This window comes from Acanthisitta chloris, unplaced genomic scaffold (assembly GCF_000695815.1).
Source record: "Acanthisitta chloris isolate BGI_N310 unplaced genomic scaffold, ASM69581v1 scaffold174, whole genome shotgun sequence".
Lineage (NCBI taxonomy): Eukaryota > Metazoa > Chordata > Aves > Passeriformes > Acanthisittidae > Acanthisitta > Acanthisitta chloris.
Window position 1 is genome coordinate 32,813 of NW_008667482.1, and position 13,057 is coordinate 45,869.

Genomic DNA, 13,057 nt, shown 5'->3' on the forward strand with positions numbered 1-13,057 from the left:
GGCACAGCACAGAAATCATTAAAAAAAATAGACAGTACCATTACAGTGCTAAATCCATTGGCAAAGATTATTTTTTAGAGTCTTTTTTTTTTTTATTATTTTTAAAGTTTTGGCCATTGAGTAAAGAACAGAAACAATTAACAAACATTTTCTTTTCTTTTTTGTTGATTTTTTTTTGTTTTTTACCAGACACTATGAAGCCATTTCAGTACTAAACTCTAGAAGAGTTATGTACATACAAAAAAAAGTTCTGTTTAAGATATGTTTCCTATTAAAAATATTTACATGCATTTTTTTTGCCCCTCCCATAGTCACTGAAAGGTAAAACACTTGGAGTGTTAGAGATTTTTTTCTTCTTCTATTGGGGTTGTAAATCAGCTCCAAAGAAAAAGTGAATTGGGGCTCACTTGGGCTTTTCTTTGAGTTCTTTACATCTGGAAAGGGATTTTTTTAGAGGGATGTATATCAATGGATTTGAATTTTTTTTTTGTCTTTTTTTTTAAAGCATTTTTCTTTTTAATTTATACAAGAAGTTTCATGGGTATTTACAGCAGAACCAATGGGTGATGGTTTATCCTGGAGACATGGGGAGTGTTAGTGGGGTGGGTTTAAAAAGTGGATCTATCAAACTGCAATGGATTTCAACTCTTCTGAAGTCAGCAGGTCTGTCTGGTTTGATTGTCAGCTGTTCTGGGGTGACTTAGACCAGGGGGACCCACACCAGGGGGGGATTTATGCACAGAAAGTCACTGGTAGCCTTGAGGTCTTTGGAGATGTAGTGGATGAGCTTTGTGGAACGTGGGGTGAAAATCTCTGGGCATCACCTTGGGGAGTTTTTACCTCCCCACCAAAAATCAAACTAACAGGGAAAAAAAAAAAAAAGGAAAAGAAAAATCCAAATAAAGTGTGGACAATCCAGACTGAGATTTCTCTCTAGAGGTGGAGTGTGGGGACATCCATGGAGCTGCAGGCACAAGGGTCATGGACCACGGAGCTTTGGCTGCCTCCAGAGCATCCCTGGATCTGCATCCCTGGATCTGCTCCAGCTCCAACAGGCAGCTAAGACTCCTTATCCCCCACCCTGGCACCCCCCAACCAGGTGCAGAAGCAGCCAGGATGAGGCTGTTGCTGTGCCAGGGCAGGGAGGGAAGGAGCAAGGAATGCACAGGGCTGAATCCTGCATCCCATGGACAGGGGGTGAGGGCTGGAGAGTCCAGCACGTGATGCTGGTGGAGAAACTCTCCTTCTTTTCCTCCTTCTCCTCCTTCTTTTCCTCCCCTTCTTTTCCTCCTTCTCCTCTTTCTTTTCCTCCTCCTTTTCCTCCTTCTTTTCCTCCTCCTTCTCCTCCTCCTCCAGTGCAGAGTTGCCACTGCAGCTGTGCATGTGCCTGTGCTTTGCACACACAGGTATATACATATATACATATATATTCATTACATACACATCTATATACATCCAGACACGCAGGATCCACCCATCCCTGTTCCCAGAGGCTCCAGCCTGGCCCAGCAGCTGGCAAAGAGCCCAGGGAGATGCTGGTTATTCCCATAAACCTTTCAGTGTTGAAAACTCAATGTCACTTAGGAGCTGCAAGAGCCTTGCAGGAAAGCTCTGAGCCCAGAAAAAAAAAAAATCATCATAAAAAGGGTAGTTAAAGGAAGGGGGGGTAATGAATTTTAAAAGTCTATTCTTGGTTTTAGCTAATGGTTTTGTTCCTGTTCAAGCCTCTGAGCCTCATGGCAGGACAGAGAGCTCTGAATTGTAGAGCTGGGAAGCAGGAGCCAAGGCTTGTGTGGAGCAAAGGAGTTCCCAAGCAGGGATTGTTGGCACCCACCAGGCAAACTGGGGAGGGAATGGGAAATCTAGAGGCAAAGCAGCACACCACAGCACTCATCCAGCCCAGAGCCATCACCTTCCCTGCAGCAGGTTCCTCCCAGTGCAGGGTCCTGCTGCTTGGTTTTAGAAGGCCCCAAATTACAGATATTTTTGGATGAAAGGGGCAAATCACTCTTAGCCCTGTAAAAACCCACCCAGCTCCTGCCACTGGCTGGGCCTCCTCCATCCCTGCCCTTCCCATCCTCCCTCTTCCAGCCCTTGGTTGGCCTCTCACACATGTTTTCTAGTCTTCCCTTCCCTTTGATCCCTTCCTCCTGCCTCCTCCTTATTTCTGTGGCCCAGGAGTGACTGGATATTTATCACTTTCCTCTAAGGCACCAACTGCTGCAAATCACAGCAGAGAGAGCCTGTAGGCCAGCACAGCTGGCAGAGAGGAGCTGCCACCTCCTTTCACACTCTGCAATTCCACATCTCCTACAATTATGAGACTGGAATGGCAAAAAGTCTTCCTTGGCCTCCAGTGCATCACACACATACACATGAACTGGTAGAAAAGGAGTATAAAAGCAAGTGGAAAATGCCTTCCCTGTGCCCATATGGCTGCCCACATCCTCGGGGTGCACAGCTGGAAGGATGAGCACATCTGGGCACTGCCCCAGCTGGGAGAGGCAGCTGTGGATGGATGAGATCCCCAGGAGGGATGCACATGGACTGAGAAGCAGCTCAGCTTGTGCTGAGTGGGATGATGCCAGATCTGGGAAGGGATGAGCAGGAGATGCTCAAGCGAACGTTGGAGTTAATTTTCCTAAAATCTTGCTGTGTAGCCAAAGCAACAGCTGAGGGAAGCCACTTGTGTCCCTCCCCCTGTGCTTTCTAGCCTCTTCCCCATCCTTCTTCACACCAGGAATCCCTGAAAAGCCCTGGAGCACAGCAGCAAGATGCATGTGCCCGTGCAGAATTGCCTGCTGGAGGGAGCAGCTGCACCTCACTGCCCACCATCTGCCTCTGGCTGCCCTTGGCATGGCCACAGGCTCAGCACCACTGCCCAGCACCAGAGCATGCTGTGATCAGGGGTGCTCAGCCTCAGGGATGGCCACACAGCACTCCATCCTCACCACAACCCCCTGTTCACCCTGGTCAGGGGTGTCCAGCCTTGGGGATCACCATGCTGCAGCTCAACCCACCCACAACCTCCTGTTCAGGGGTGCCCAACCTTAGGGATGGCCATGCTGCAGCTCAACCCCACTACAACCTCCTGTCCAGGGGTGCCCAACCTTAGGGATGGCCATACTGTAGCCCAACTCCCACCACAACCCCCTACACACCCTGTCAGCATCATGCAACCAGGGTTCCATTAGGGTTCTCCCCATCCCCATAGCTCTGGTCATGGAAAAATGATGGGATCTGTGATTTTTTATTTTTTGAAGATGGGTTTGCCCAAAAGCACACAGCCCATGTTCAGCTCCATCTCACCATCCCCTAGCCTTGCAGGGAGGCACAGGATCAATCATTCTCCAGCAAGACAAGGCTTTTTTAACTCCAAGCATCACGTCCAACAACTGACCCAGTGCCCCTAGGGAACTGAGGTGACAGGAAAGGCTGTGACATAATTTAGCAGCAGAAAAGATGAGCTCTAAGCCCAAAACATATTCTCTTTGAGCTCATATCTCTCTCCAGCTGGAGAGCAAACATGTGGAAGCAAGAGACATACAATGAATTAAGACTTTGGTCACTTCTGATTACCAGTTTAATTACCTTCACCTCTTTTTGTATGTGCTCATCTTGTTCTTTTAATTACTGCAAGAGAAAGTTCTGCTCAGGCTCCTCTCACCCACCCACTTCCAGCCTTCCTCACTCCTGAAACTGGAACGGATTTAAGTGCCAGGATTACAACTTAACACCAGCTGAGAGAACTGAGGTTAAGCTTGAGTGAATAAAAAAATTGTATTATAGAACTTCAGACTATTAAATAGGGAAAAAATGGAATGAAGAAGATTAGGGAAGCAGCTAAGAAAAGCAGCATTAAAAAGATTAAGCTGGGAGAGGGTTTTTTTTTTTCATGCAAGCTCCAAAGATTAAGTCCATATTTTTCCAGAGGATGGTGATTTTGGGTGGCCTTGCCATGCCCAACTCATTAAATCATGGAGAGGCTTCATTTCTGCCACTCCCCATTGCTTGGACCCTTTGTGTGATCCCAACAGGAAAAAAAATCCCCAAATCCATCAAATCCATGAGTTGAAACTCCACTTTGAGCAGGACAGGGAAAGTGGCTCTTGGTGCCAGGTTGGCACCAGCCTTCTCCAGCTGTGTGGTCCCTCCTTCACAGCATCCTCATCCTCCCCAGCTGGGATGGACCCAAGAATGGTCTCACACACACACTCAACACTGTCTGCCTTCCAGCAACACCATCCAACAACTGGATCATCTTCTCCAAACTCAAAGAACCTAAACTGATGATGACTCTGAAGCTCTAAAATGGGGATTTTAGAGCTCAACCTATGCCCAGGGCTCTGTTCCCTACCCTGAAGCAAAGCTAGGTCATCATTTTGAGGCATTTATAGTCCAAACCTCACATCTTCCCAACCACAATCCCATCCAGCCATCCAAGGAAAATGTACAGGGATTTCATTTCATATATATATATAACTGTGTATGTATGTGAGTGTATATATATATATATATAGATATAGATATTTAAAATAAGCATTTGGCCTCTCAAATCCCTTCCATAAAGCTTTGCTGTCTTGTAGGTTCCACCATGGTCATAAATCCCTGTGTCCACTAACACCCTGAGGGGACAAAGTGTCACTGGCTCCATGCAGGTTAATTCACAATGCAACAGAGTCAAAGTAACTGATTTTTCTCCCCTCTCCTCATTTTCCTGTTTACAATGCTCCAAGAGCATAGCCAAGGTCTCCATGGGACACCATCAAGATCACAACCATGGTGAAAACAAAGCTCCTTGACTGCATGGCAAGCAGTGCTTCAGCTAATTAAAAGCCAACCCATTGAGATATCTAATTGACTTCTCTGTGCAGAGAGCTTCTCCAAGAAATCCAGCCTTTCTACAAGGCACACTTGGGTCTGGATCAGGCCCTGCTGCTCTGCACCTCAGGCAGCCTCAGAGGGGACACCAGAACCTGGGTGCTGTTGGCTTCCAGGGCTGGTTGCTCCCAGGCTCCTGGTGCTCTGTGGGTTACATTGGGATTTAAGCAACAATAAAAGCAACACAAACCATCAATCTTGGGTCTTGTAAGTGATATGTAGCAACCAACTTGCCCTGGGGCTGAGCAGTGGGAAGTCACCACTCTGCCCCATCTTCCTCACCTTCTGGGTGCCAGCAGGGAGCCCTGTCCAACCCCTGAGGGGATAGACTGGCACCTCTGCTTGGCATTTCTTTCCTTATGCTGCATCTCACACCTTGTAGAGCTTTGTTATCCTCCTCTGGAGGAACTGGGGAGAGGCTTGAGCTGCTCCATTTCCAACTCCTCTCCCTGCCAGCTCCCCACCAGCAACGTCCCACTCCAGTTCCATCCCAGTGCTGCTGGTGGTGCTGCACAAGGCCAGTTTTATTGGTCACAGTGAAAATGCAGCCAAGGCCAAGTCCTTTCTCCACCAAACCCCCAGGGTCTGTAGAATTAAGGTCTCTGGCTGTGCACAGCGATGCAGTGAAGGGAGGTGGTGGCAGGAGAGCAGCAGTGGGAGATGCCCCAACGTGGCTTCTTGCTGCTCCACAAAGTTGATCTAAAAAGATCATTTCCAGCCTACTGGCCATGTTTGTATGGATTTCTTTATTCCCCACTCCAAGAGCAAACCATGGGGCACCAGGTATTCCAGCCCCTTGTGCTTTTTCCAAGGTTTGAAGCGTAGCTGAGAGTCGTGTCCTCTCTTCAAACACAAGCAAGGAGCAAAGGAATTCCTGCAAAGCAACCAACCCCCTTCAAAAAGGAAACAAATCATAAAAACAAGAGAGAGGGAAACAAACCTCTCGCCTTTATGAATGGAAAAACAGGAAGATAAATCCAAACCAACCCCCCTGTGCCCCAGGGCTGGTACAAGGTGTCTGGATCCCAGTCTGTTGTGTTGATGGGAAAAGTCCAGTTGACTTCCAGCCACTGTCAGCAGCCTAATTGCCCTGTTCTGTGCTCACCAGGGCACTCCTGGGCATGGCTGCCTTGGCATTGGCTCCTTGCCCTGTCCCTCCCACCAGCAGCAAGGCCAGCAGGACTCGGTCCGACCTCAGCGACGCACTGGGCACTTGATGCTTCATCATCCCAAAGAGATGTGTTTTCTCCTTTAGCTGTTGTGGGTTTTGCTTTTTAAATTCACAGTCTGATCCAAAAAAAGAGAGAGAAAGAGAGAGAGAGAAAGAGAGAGACTGGATGAAGGAGAGGAGGAGGGAGAGTTTGGAGCGGGGAGGGAGGGCGAGGCACGCCGGCTCTCCTTCTACGCGTAAAACTCCTCCTGCTTGTCGGGTTTCTGGTAGGTCACGTTGGCTTGTTTGGGCTCCTCCAGTGTGTAACTGCCCTCATCCTTCTTCTTCATCCGGTAGATGAGCAGCATGACCAAGAAGGCAGCGAAGAGAGCTCCCACCACACCACCCACGATCACAGCTGCAACACAGACAGTGGCAGAGCCATCAGTGCCACCCCTTAGCCCCAGCCTGGCTCTCAGCACGAGTTATTTGGGGGGATCATTTTGGATTCCAGCTTGGGTTTATGCTTTGCATGTTTGTGAGAGTTACTTTCCTCCTGAAATCTGTGGTTGAAAGTGAAGGTGAGGGGCTAAAACAGCCACATGACTCCAGGAACTTCAACACACTCCCCAGTGCTGTGATGTGGAGGGGCAAGTGGAACCTGGAGGACTCTACTCTCAGCTGCATGGTGGGTGATGGACTGACACGAGGCAACCCAGGCACAAAGAGATCTCTCCATAGGCCATAACCTCATAGGAGGAGGGTGAACAATGTGCCCCCAAGAGCTGCTCATTTGGGTGCTTGTCAGCACATGCCATATTCAGCTGAAGACCCCCAGAACTGTGGCTGCCTTGATGTGCCACCAACCCTGACCCCCAGAGCTACAACTGCCTTGCCATGCCACCACCTCCAGCTCCCTCCAGCAGGCAGTGAGTCACTGACACCTCTTCCCCACCTCTGATGTCCCTCTGGTTGGGACAAGTGGCCCTCCCAGGGCACCTCTCTCCTCCCCAGGAGGTACTCAGCCAGCACATCTTTCCACTAACATCCTCAATTTTCCTGGACACCATCTTAGCAGAAAGAAACTGTACACAGCTCTGCACTCTCCAGGCAAAGACATGAAGACCCCTAGGACCACCCCCAGCACAGGCCATGAAGCTATTCTGGCAGGGGAGTGTGTAGTACCCCATGCTCAACACTACCCCAATGCCCAAAAACCAACCACTCTCCTGGGGCATGGACATCCCATCTCTCTGTCCCCCCCAAACACACCAGCTGCTCCCCATGAGCCCACAGCCCCTGAGCTCACCTATCAACACCTCTTTCCTCTCCAGGATGTTTTTCTGGGGGAGCTGTGCAGCTGAGTTGCCAGAGTCTATCGTGTTGTCGATGAGCCCCGTGTCCGCGTTCCTGCCCGGCCCAGGTCCCGATGGAGGTGTCACCACGGCCATCACCTCGTTACCGAGGTCAGGACGAGTCGTCTCCTCCTCCTCCTGGATCTCAAAGTCCCCACTGGGGCCGCTGCTGGCTGGGACCTCCAGCTCGTTGTCGAGGACTGTTGTCACCTCCCCTGGCTCCATCTGGGAGAAAGGAGAAGATGGAGCAGGGGACAAAGACCAAAGGGTGGTTCCTGCCTCCAGCAGGAAGGACATCACAGTACTGAGGACAGGGTGGCCCTCTCAGCAGGGAACATGGGGGATAATGTTGGGGTGTCCTTTCCCTGTGTCACTGAAGTGGATGGTTTTACTGCAGCAAGCAGCACAACCCCACATCCTGATGGTCACCAAAAGGCTGAGGTCACCGTGGCTGAGCTGGACTATTCTTTTCTGTCCCCATTCCTGGTGCCCTTGAGATGCACAAACTCTTACCTGTTCCCTGTAGCTTCCCCTAAAGAGATCCCACACCCTAGAACCTCCTTTGGGCTCTCTGTCCCCAGTGCAGACCCATGGTTGGATAACACAGCTCACAGGTGCCTCTTTCCTAGACATGAAGTGACACAAGGGTTTGTGTCACAGCAGGTGTAAGGATCAGATGCCATCAGATCAGCTCCAGGGAGTCCCTTCCCTCTGCCTTGGCTCCCTTCAACCTGTTCTTATGGCTGCAGCCCTGTGCACACAGCAGGAGCAGGAAAATGTGTCCTTCTCACCCAGGACATGGAACCAGCTCAGTTCCCTGTAGTCCCTGACCAACCCCCTTGGCAAGAAGGGGACACCAGCCTGGAGAGCAAACACGGGCTGGGCAGATGAGGCACTCCAACTCCCTCCATCCCACCCTGACCTATTCATTGCCTCCTGTGCATCCACACACATGTCCTTCAGGGCAAAATCCCTGGAACCTTGTGGTGCTAGGTGATAGGGTTTAATGCTTTAGGGGTTACAGTGCTAGGTGGACAGTTGGACTTGAAGGTCTTCAAAGGTCTTTTCCAACCTTGATGATTCTATGATTCCCCCTTGTCCCTGCCACGTGTCTCCATGCTGAGCTGGACCACACTGAGCATCTCCAAGCCAAACCTCCCTAAGATCCTTCCTTTATGGGCAGATGTCTCCTTCCACATCTGCCTTGGCATGTTACAGATTAGGATGAGCAAAGAGCTGGATGGACCAGAGCTGGGGAGGGCAAGTGGGAGCCTCTCCATGTCACAGTGCCCCCAGGGCCAGTGCATGGCTCACTGCTTCCCACAAGCAGGCAGTTTTGTGACAGAGATTAATTGAAGGTCAGGGAGAGCCCAGAGCACTCTACATACAGATTTGTAGGCAGAAAAGAGGGACTAGTTTAGACAAATCACTCCACCTTTCAGTCAAAGCATTTGCAAAGGGCCCCTGAGGGGCTCTGAATGTGAGATGGATCAGTGGATTCAATCCCCTGCTCAGGACACCCCAAGGGCTGGAAATGCACTGTCAAGCCATAATTGAGAAGGTTTTGGGCCTCCCACTGATGAGCTGTGAGTTAGGAAATAGGATGATGAGCATCAGACACCAAACCCTGAGGAGAGCTTCTCTGTACCCATAGGTGATGGTACCTCCAGCCCTGCTGCCCTCCTGCCTGGGGAGGCTGTTCCAGAGGAGCTGGACAAGGCAGAGCCAGGAGCATTGGGATGCATGACACCTTTTGGGTGCCTCTCTGTCCTCATGGGTGATGGTACCCCCAGCTCTGTTGCCCTCCTGCCTGGGGAGGCTGTCCTGGGCAAGGCAGATCCAGGAGAACTGGGATGCATGGCATACCCCTGGGTGCCCCATCAGCTCTCCCCACAGCCTGATCACCGTGCCCTGCCCACACTAATCCCCCACCCTTTAACCTCCTCCCCCAGCTCCCCAAATGTTCCATCTCTGTGGAGCTGGGAAGAGCCCAACAAGGTTTGACCTCCCTCTGAGCCACTGGCCAAGCTCAGATCAACCCCAAAGCCTTCCCATCACCATCACTTGGCTTCACACATGACCCACAAGCACTTCAGCAGGTGAGAAGGGCTCCTGCCTCCTACCTGAGGGGTTTCTGTGGGTGGCAGCGTGGCAGGAGTGGGTGGCAATGCAGTGCTTTTTTCTGTGAGGTCTGCAGTCCTGGAGGTGGTTGGTTTGGGCAGGGACCTGGGCTTGGCCGTGCTGGTGGGGACAAGGCGTGTCGTGGCCACCTCTGTTGGTGTGCTGCTCTCAGGGATGGAGGTGGTTGGGATCTCCGGGGTGGTGGCTCGTGTGGTGGCTGCCTTGGTGGCAAAGGGGGGCAGGAACCTCCTGATAGTGGTGGGCTTGACTGTGGCCATGGTGGTGCTGGTGGTTGTCGTGGCCTCGGTGGTGGTGGTGGTGGTAGTGGTGGTGGTGGTGGTGGTGGTGGCCGCAGTGGTCGTGGTGGTGGTCGTGGTGGTCGGGGAGTCACTGGCAGTGGTACTGGTGGTGGTTGCTTTCCAACTGGGGATCACTGGTGTCTCTGTCATCCTGGGGATGTATAAGATACTGGTGGTCTGCCCAGGGGTGGTGTCCTCAGCAGGGAATGGTTCAAAGGGGGTTGCCACGGGCTGCACTGAGGTGACAGGCAGCACGGCCGCCGTGGTGGGCAGCGTGACCGACGTGTCCGTGCTGAGGGTCACTGCTGTCTCTAGCCCCAGCTCCTGCTCGAAATCTGCAAGAGGGAGAGAAAAGCAAAGGGTGAAGCTCCCAGGGCTGATGTGTACATGGTGTCATCCCTCAAAAACCAAAGCATGGACTGGTTCCAGGCTGCAAATTCTCATGTGGTGGCCAAATTCCCTCCATGTGGTCCATGAAAGTATGTGCTCCTGTGCTGGGGAAGGGCTAATCCTGCCCAGGAGGAGACTGAAATGGGTCACACAAGTAGTCAAGCCCAACCTTTGGGACAGTTCCCTCTGCTTTGTCTAGGAGAGGGCAGCAAGGCAGCTCTGAAGATGGATAAAGGGTGATCCCTCCCTCACATGGCAAATCCTTCTCTGGTTCCACCAACCCACATAGCCAGACTCCCCAGGGACCCTTCCCAAGAACCCTGCAGCTACTTGGTGGATGAAAAACTCAACATGAGCTACAGTGTGTGCTCATAGCCCTGAAACCAACCAAATCCTTGGTTGCATCCAAAGGAATGTGGGTAGCTGGTCCAAGGAGGTGATTCTCCCTCTCTACTCTTCTCTGATGAGGCCCCACCTGGAGTGCTGCACACAGCTCTGGTGCCCCCAATGTAAGGAGGACATGGAACTGTTGGAGAAAGGCCAGAGGAGGCCACAAAGCTGATCAGATGGTTGGAGCAGCTTCCCTATGAGGACAGGCTGAGGGAGTTGGGGCTGTTGAAGAGAAGGTTGTGTGGAGAGCTCAGAGCAACCTGCCAGGAGCTGAAGGGGCTCCAGGGAAGATGCAGAGAGACTCTTGGTTAGGAATTGCAGGGACAGGACAAGCAGCAATGGGCAGAAATTGAAAGAGGGAAATTTGGATTAGCTCTTAGGCAGAAGTTTTTGCTGTGAGGGTGGTGAGACACTGGCACAGGTTGCCCAGGGAGGCTGTGGCTGCCCCAACCCTGGCAGTGTTCACAGCCAGGTTGGCTAAAGCCTTGAGCAACCTGCTCTGGTGGGAGGTGTCCCTGCCCAGGGCAGGGGGTTGGGGCTGGATGGTCTCTAAGTAAGTTCCATTCCAAACCCTTAACACACTATGACTCTCTGATACTTACACCCCGAGCCAGAGCCTGAGTAGACATCATCCAGCTCATCATCCCCAAAGGGATCATCATCCCCAGAGCCCTCCAGGTCCACAGGTCTCTCGTAGTTCTCATTGCGCCAGCGCTGAGCCTGCAAAAAAAAAGAGACATGTGAGCAGCTCTAGACACACCAAATCAAGGCCAGTGACACCCCAGACACCCCTCCTGGCACAAGGCACAGGTTAAAGAGAGCAAAGCAAGACCAGGAGAGCAGGAACACAGACAATCTCCAGCTGAACCACCCTCAGCCTTGTTTCACCCCAAAACAGCTCAGAGCAGACAAGTTGACACTTTGTGGTCAGCTCACATCATTGACTCTGATAACATTTCCCATGGAAACAAGCCCTGTGGAAAAGGGGGGAAAAAACCCAGCAACTGCTTTTGGAAGCTGTTAGATAGATGATGAGCTTGGCTCTCCAGCTGGTTGTTGTTTAGTTGGATGATTTTCCTGAGTCCTGGCTCTGGTGTGACAGTAACACACACCATCAGCTGCCACAGCTTGGAAAGTCTTGATATGAAACAATATCAGACTTCAAATATTCTCCTGCTTTACAGAGCTGCTAAAACGTGGAGAGTCCTCCCTAGCAGGGCTCTTAAACATCTTGTTTTGCAGATCAAAGTGTCTCCTGTTCCTGTTGCAAGGAAGTGGTTTGACACTTCATTACAGCCCAAACAAGGAGGCTTTGATCTGAGAGATCACATCAGATGTTTCAGGATGTAACAAGCCAGGTTAGTGCTTCATTGTAAAAGAAAAGGGTTGAAGGGTCTCCTTCGGCTTTTAGAGCAGTTTACCCCCTCGAAACTCCCAAGTTTCTTTGTTTTCATTCCAGATTGGAACCAAAAAAAAAAAAAAAAAAAAGCTGCAGTGCTATTTTTTAAGGACATCAGTTTTTAATTGGTCTTTTTGGAACTTGCATTTTGTCCCCACATCCTTCTCCTAGAGCTCAGCAGCTGGCAAGGGAGAGAAACCTGGTCACAGGGAGATGCTCAGGGATGGAAGGTGGGAGAACACTTCTAGGGGCTGGGAGCTGATTGCTGCCATGGTGCCCAAGCCAAGGAGATGTCTCCTGGTCAAACCCTGCCCAGAGGCACCAGCTGTGCCATGCACCCATGTTGACAGTGTGAGAACATTCCTGGGTCAAGAAGGTCAAGGGGATTTGGCCTTTAAGTGTCTGTCTCTCCTGAAAGTGCTGCTGAGCTTTTCCTGTCTGGACCTGTTCCAGCTCTCCCCTCTCACCACAGCCACTGGTTGTATCCTGCCAGTCTCCAACATGCCATGTGCTTTCCAGCTGGGAAGATTCAGTCTTTGCCCTAGAGTTATAGCACTGTCCTGGAGGTTCAAATTCCCAGTCAGCAGCAGCTCACTGCTGAAATCTGTTATCCACTAGAGGAAATTTGGAATTGCACATCCCCTTGCCAAACCACAGAGGCCAAACCTCACTGCAGCTGAGGCTGAGGATGGCTCAGTGTGTTTTGAAGGCTGCACCCATAGGAGCCCATAAACAGGCCACCAGAACTGATGGGAAGGCAAGGAAAAGTGACAAGGATTGAGGGGCTGGAGGAAGAGACATTTGGAGTTCCTCTTATTTGCATTTTGATTTTTTTTATGCCACAAATCTTGTGGCTCACCAAGAAACGAGTAGCTCAAGGCACAGGGAGACCAGCCCTCAGCCCTGCCAGCCAGCCCAGGAGAGCTCCTGAGGGCTGGATTCTCCCTGTGTGACCTGCAGAGCTTCACCTAGTAATGGGAGCCACATGGCCTGGCTCCACCAAGCCTCTTCCTCCCTTAAATTGGAACCAGACGAGGCAGTTCCAGCCACAACTCTCTGGCTCCCTGTGCTC

The 13,057-nt window shown here is 51.2% G+C and overlaps 1 protein-coding gene across 1 annotated transcript; it reads right to left on the reverse strand.

The window, feature by feature from the left end:
* Positions 1 to 6,210: 6,210 nt before the first annotated feature.
* Positions 6,211 to 11,306, reverse strand: SDC3 (syndecan 3; the record flags this gene model as incomplete). Its single annotated transcript, XM_009072501.1, has 4 exons — positions 6,211 to 6,449; positions 7,341 to 7,611; positions 9,510 to 10,141; positions 11,189 to 11,306. Coding segments are annotated over 4 exons (1,188 nt in total), but the record flags the coding sequence as incomplete, so codon positions are not given.
* Between the last annotated feature and the right edge of the window lie 1,751 nt (positions 11,307 to 13,057).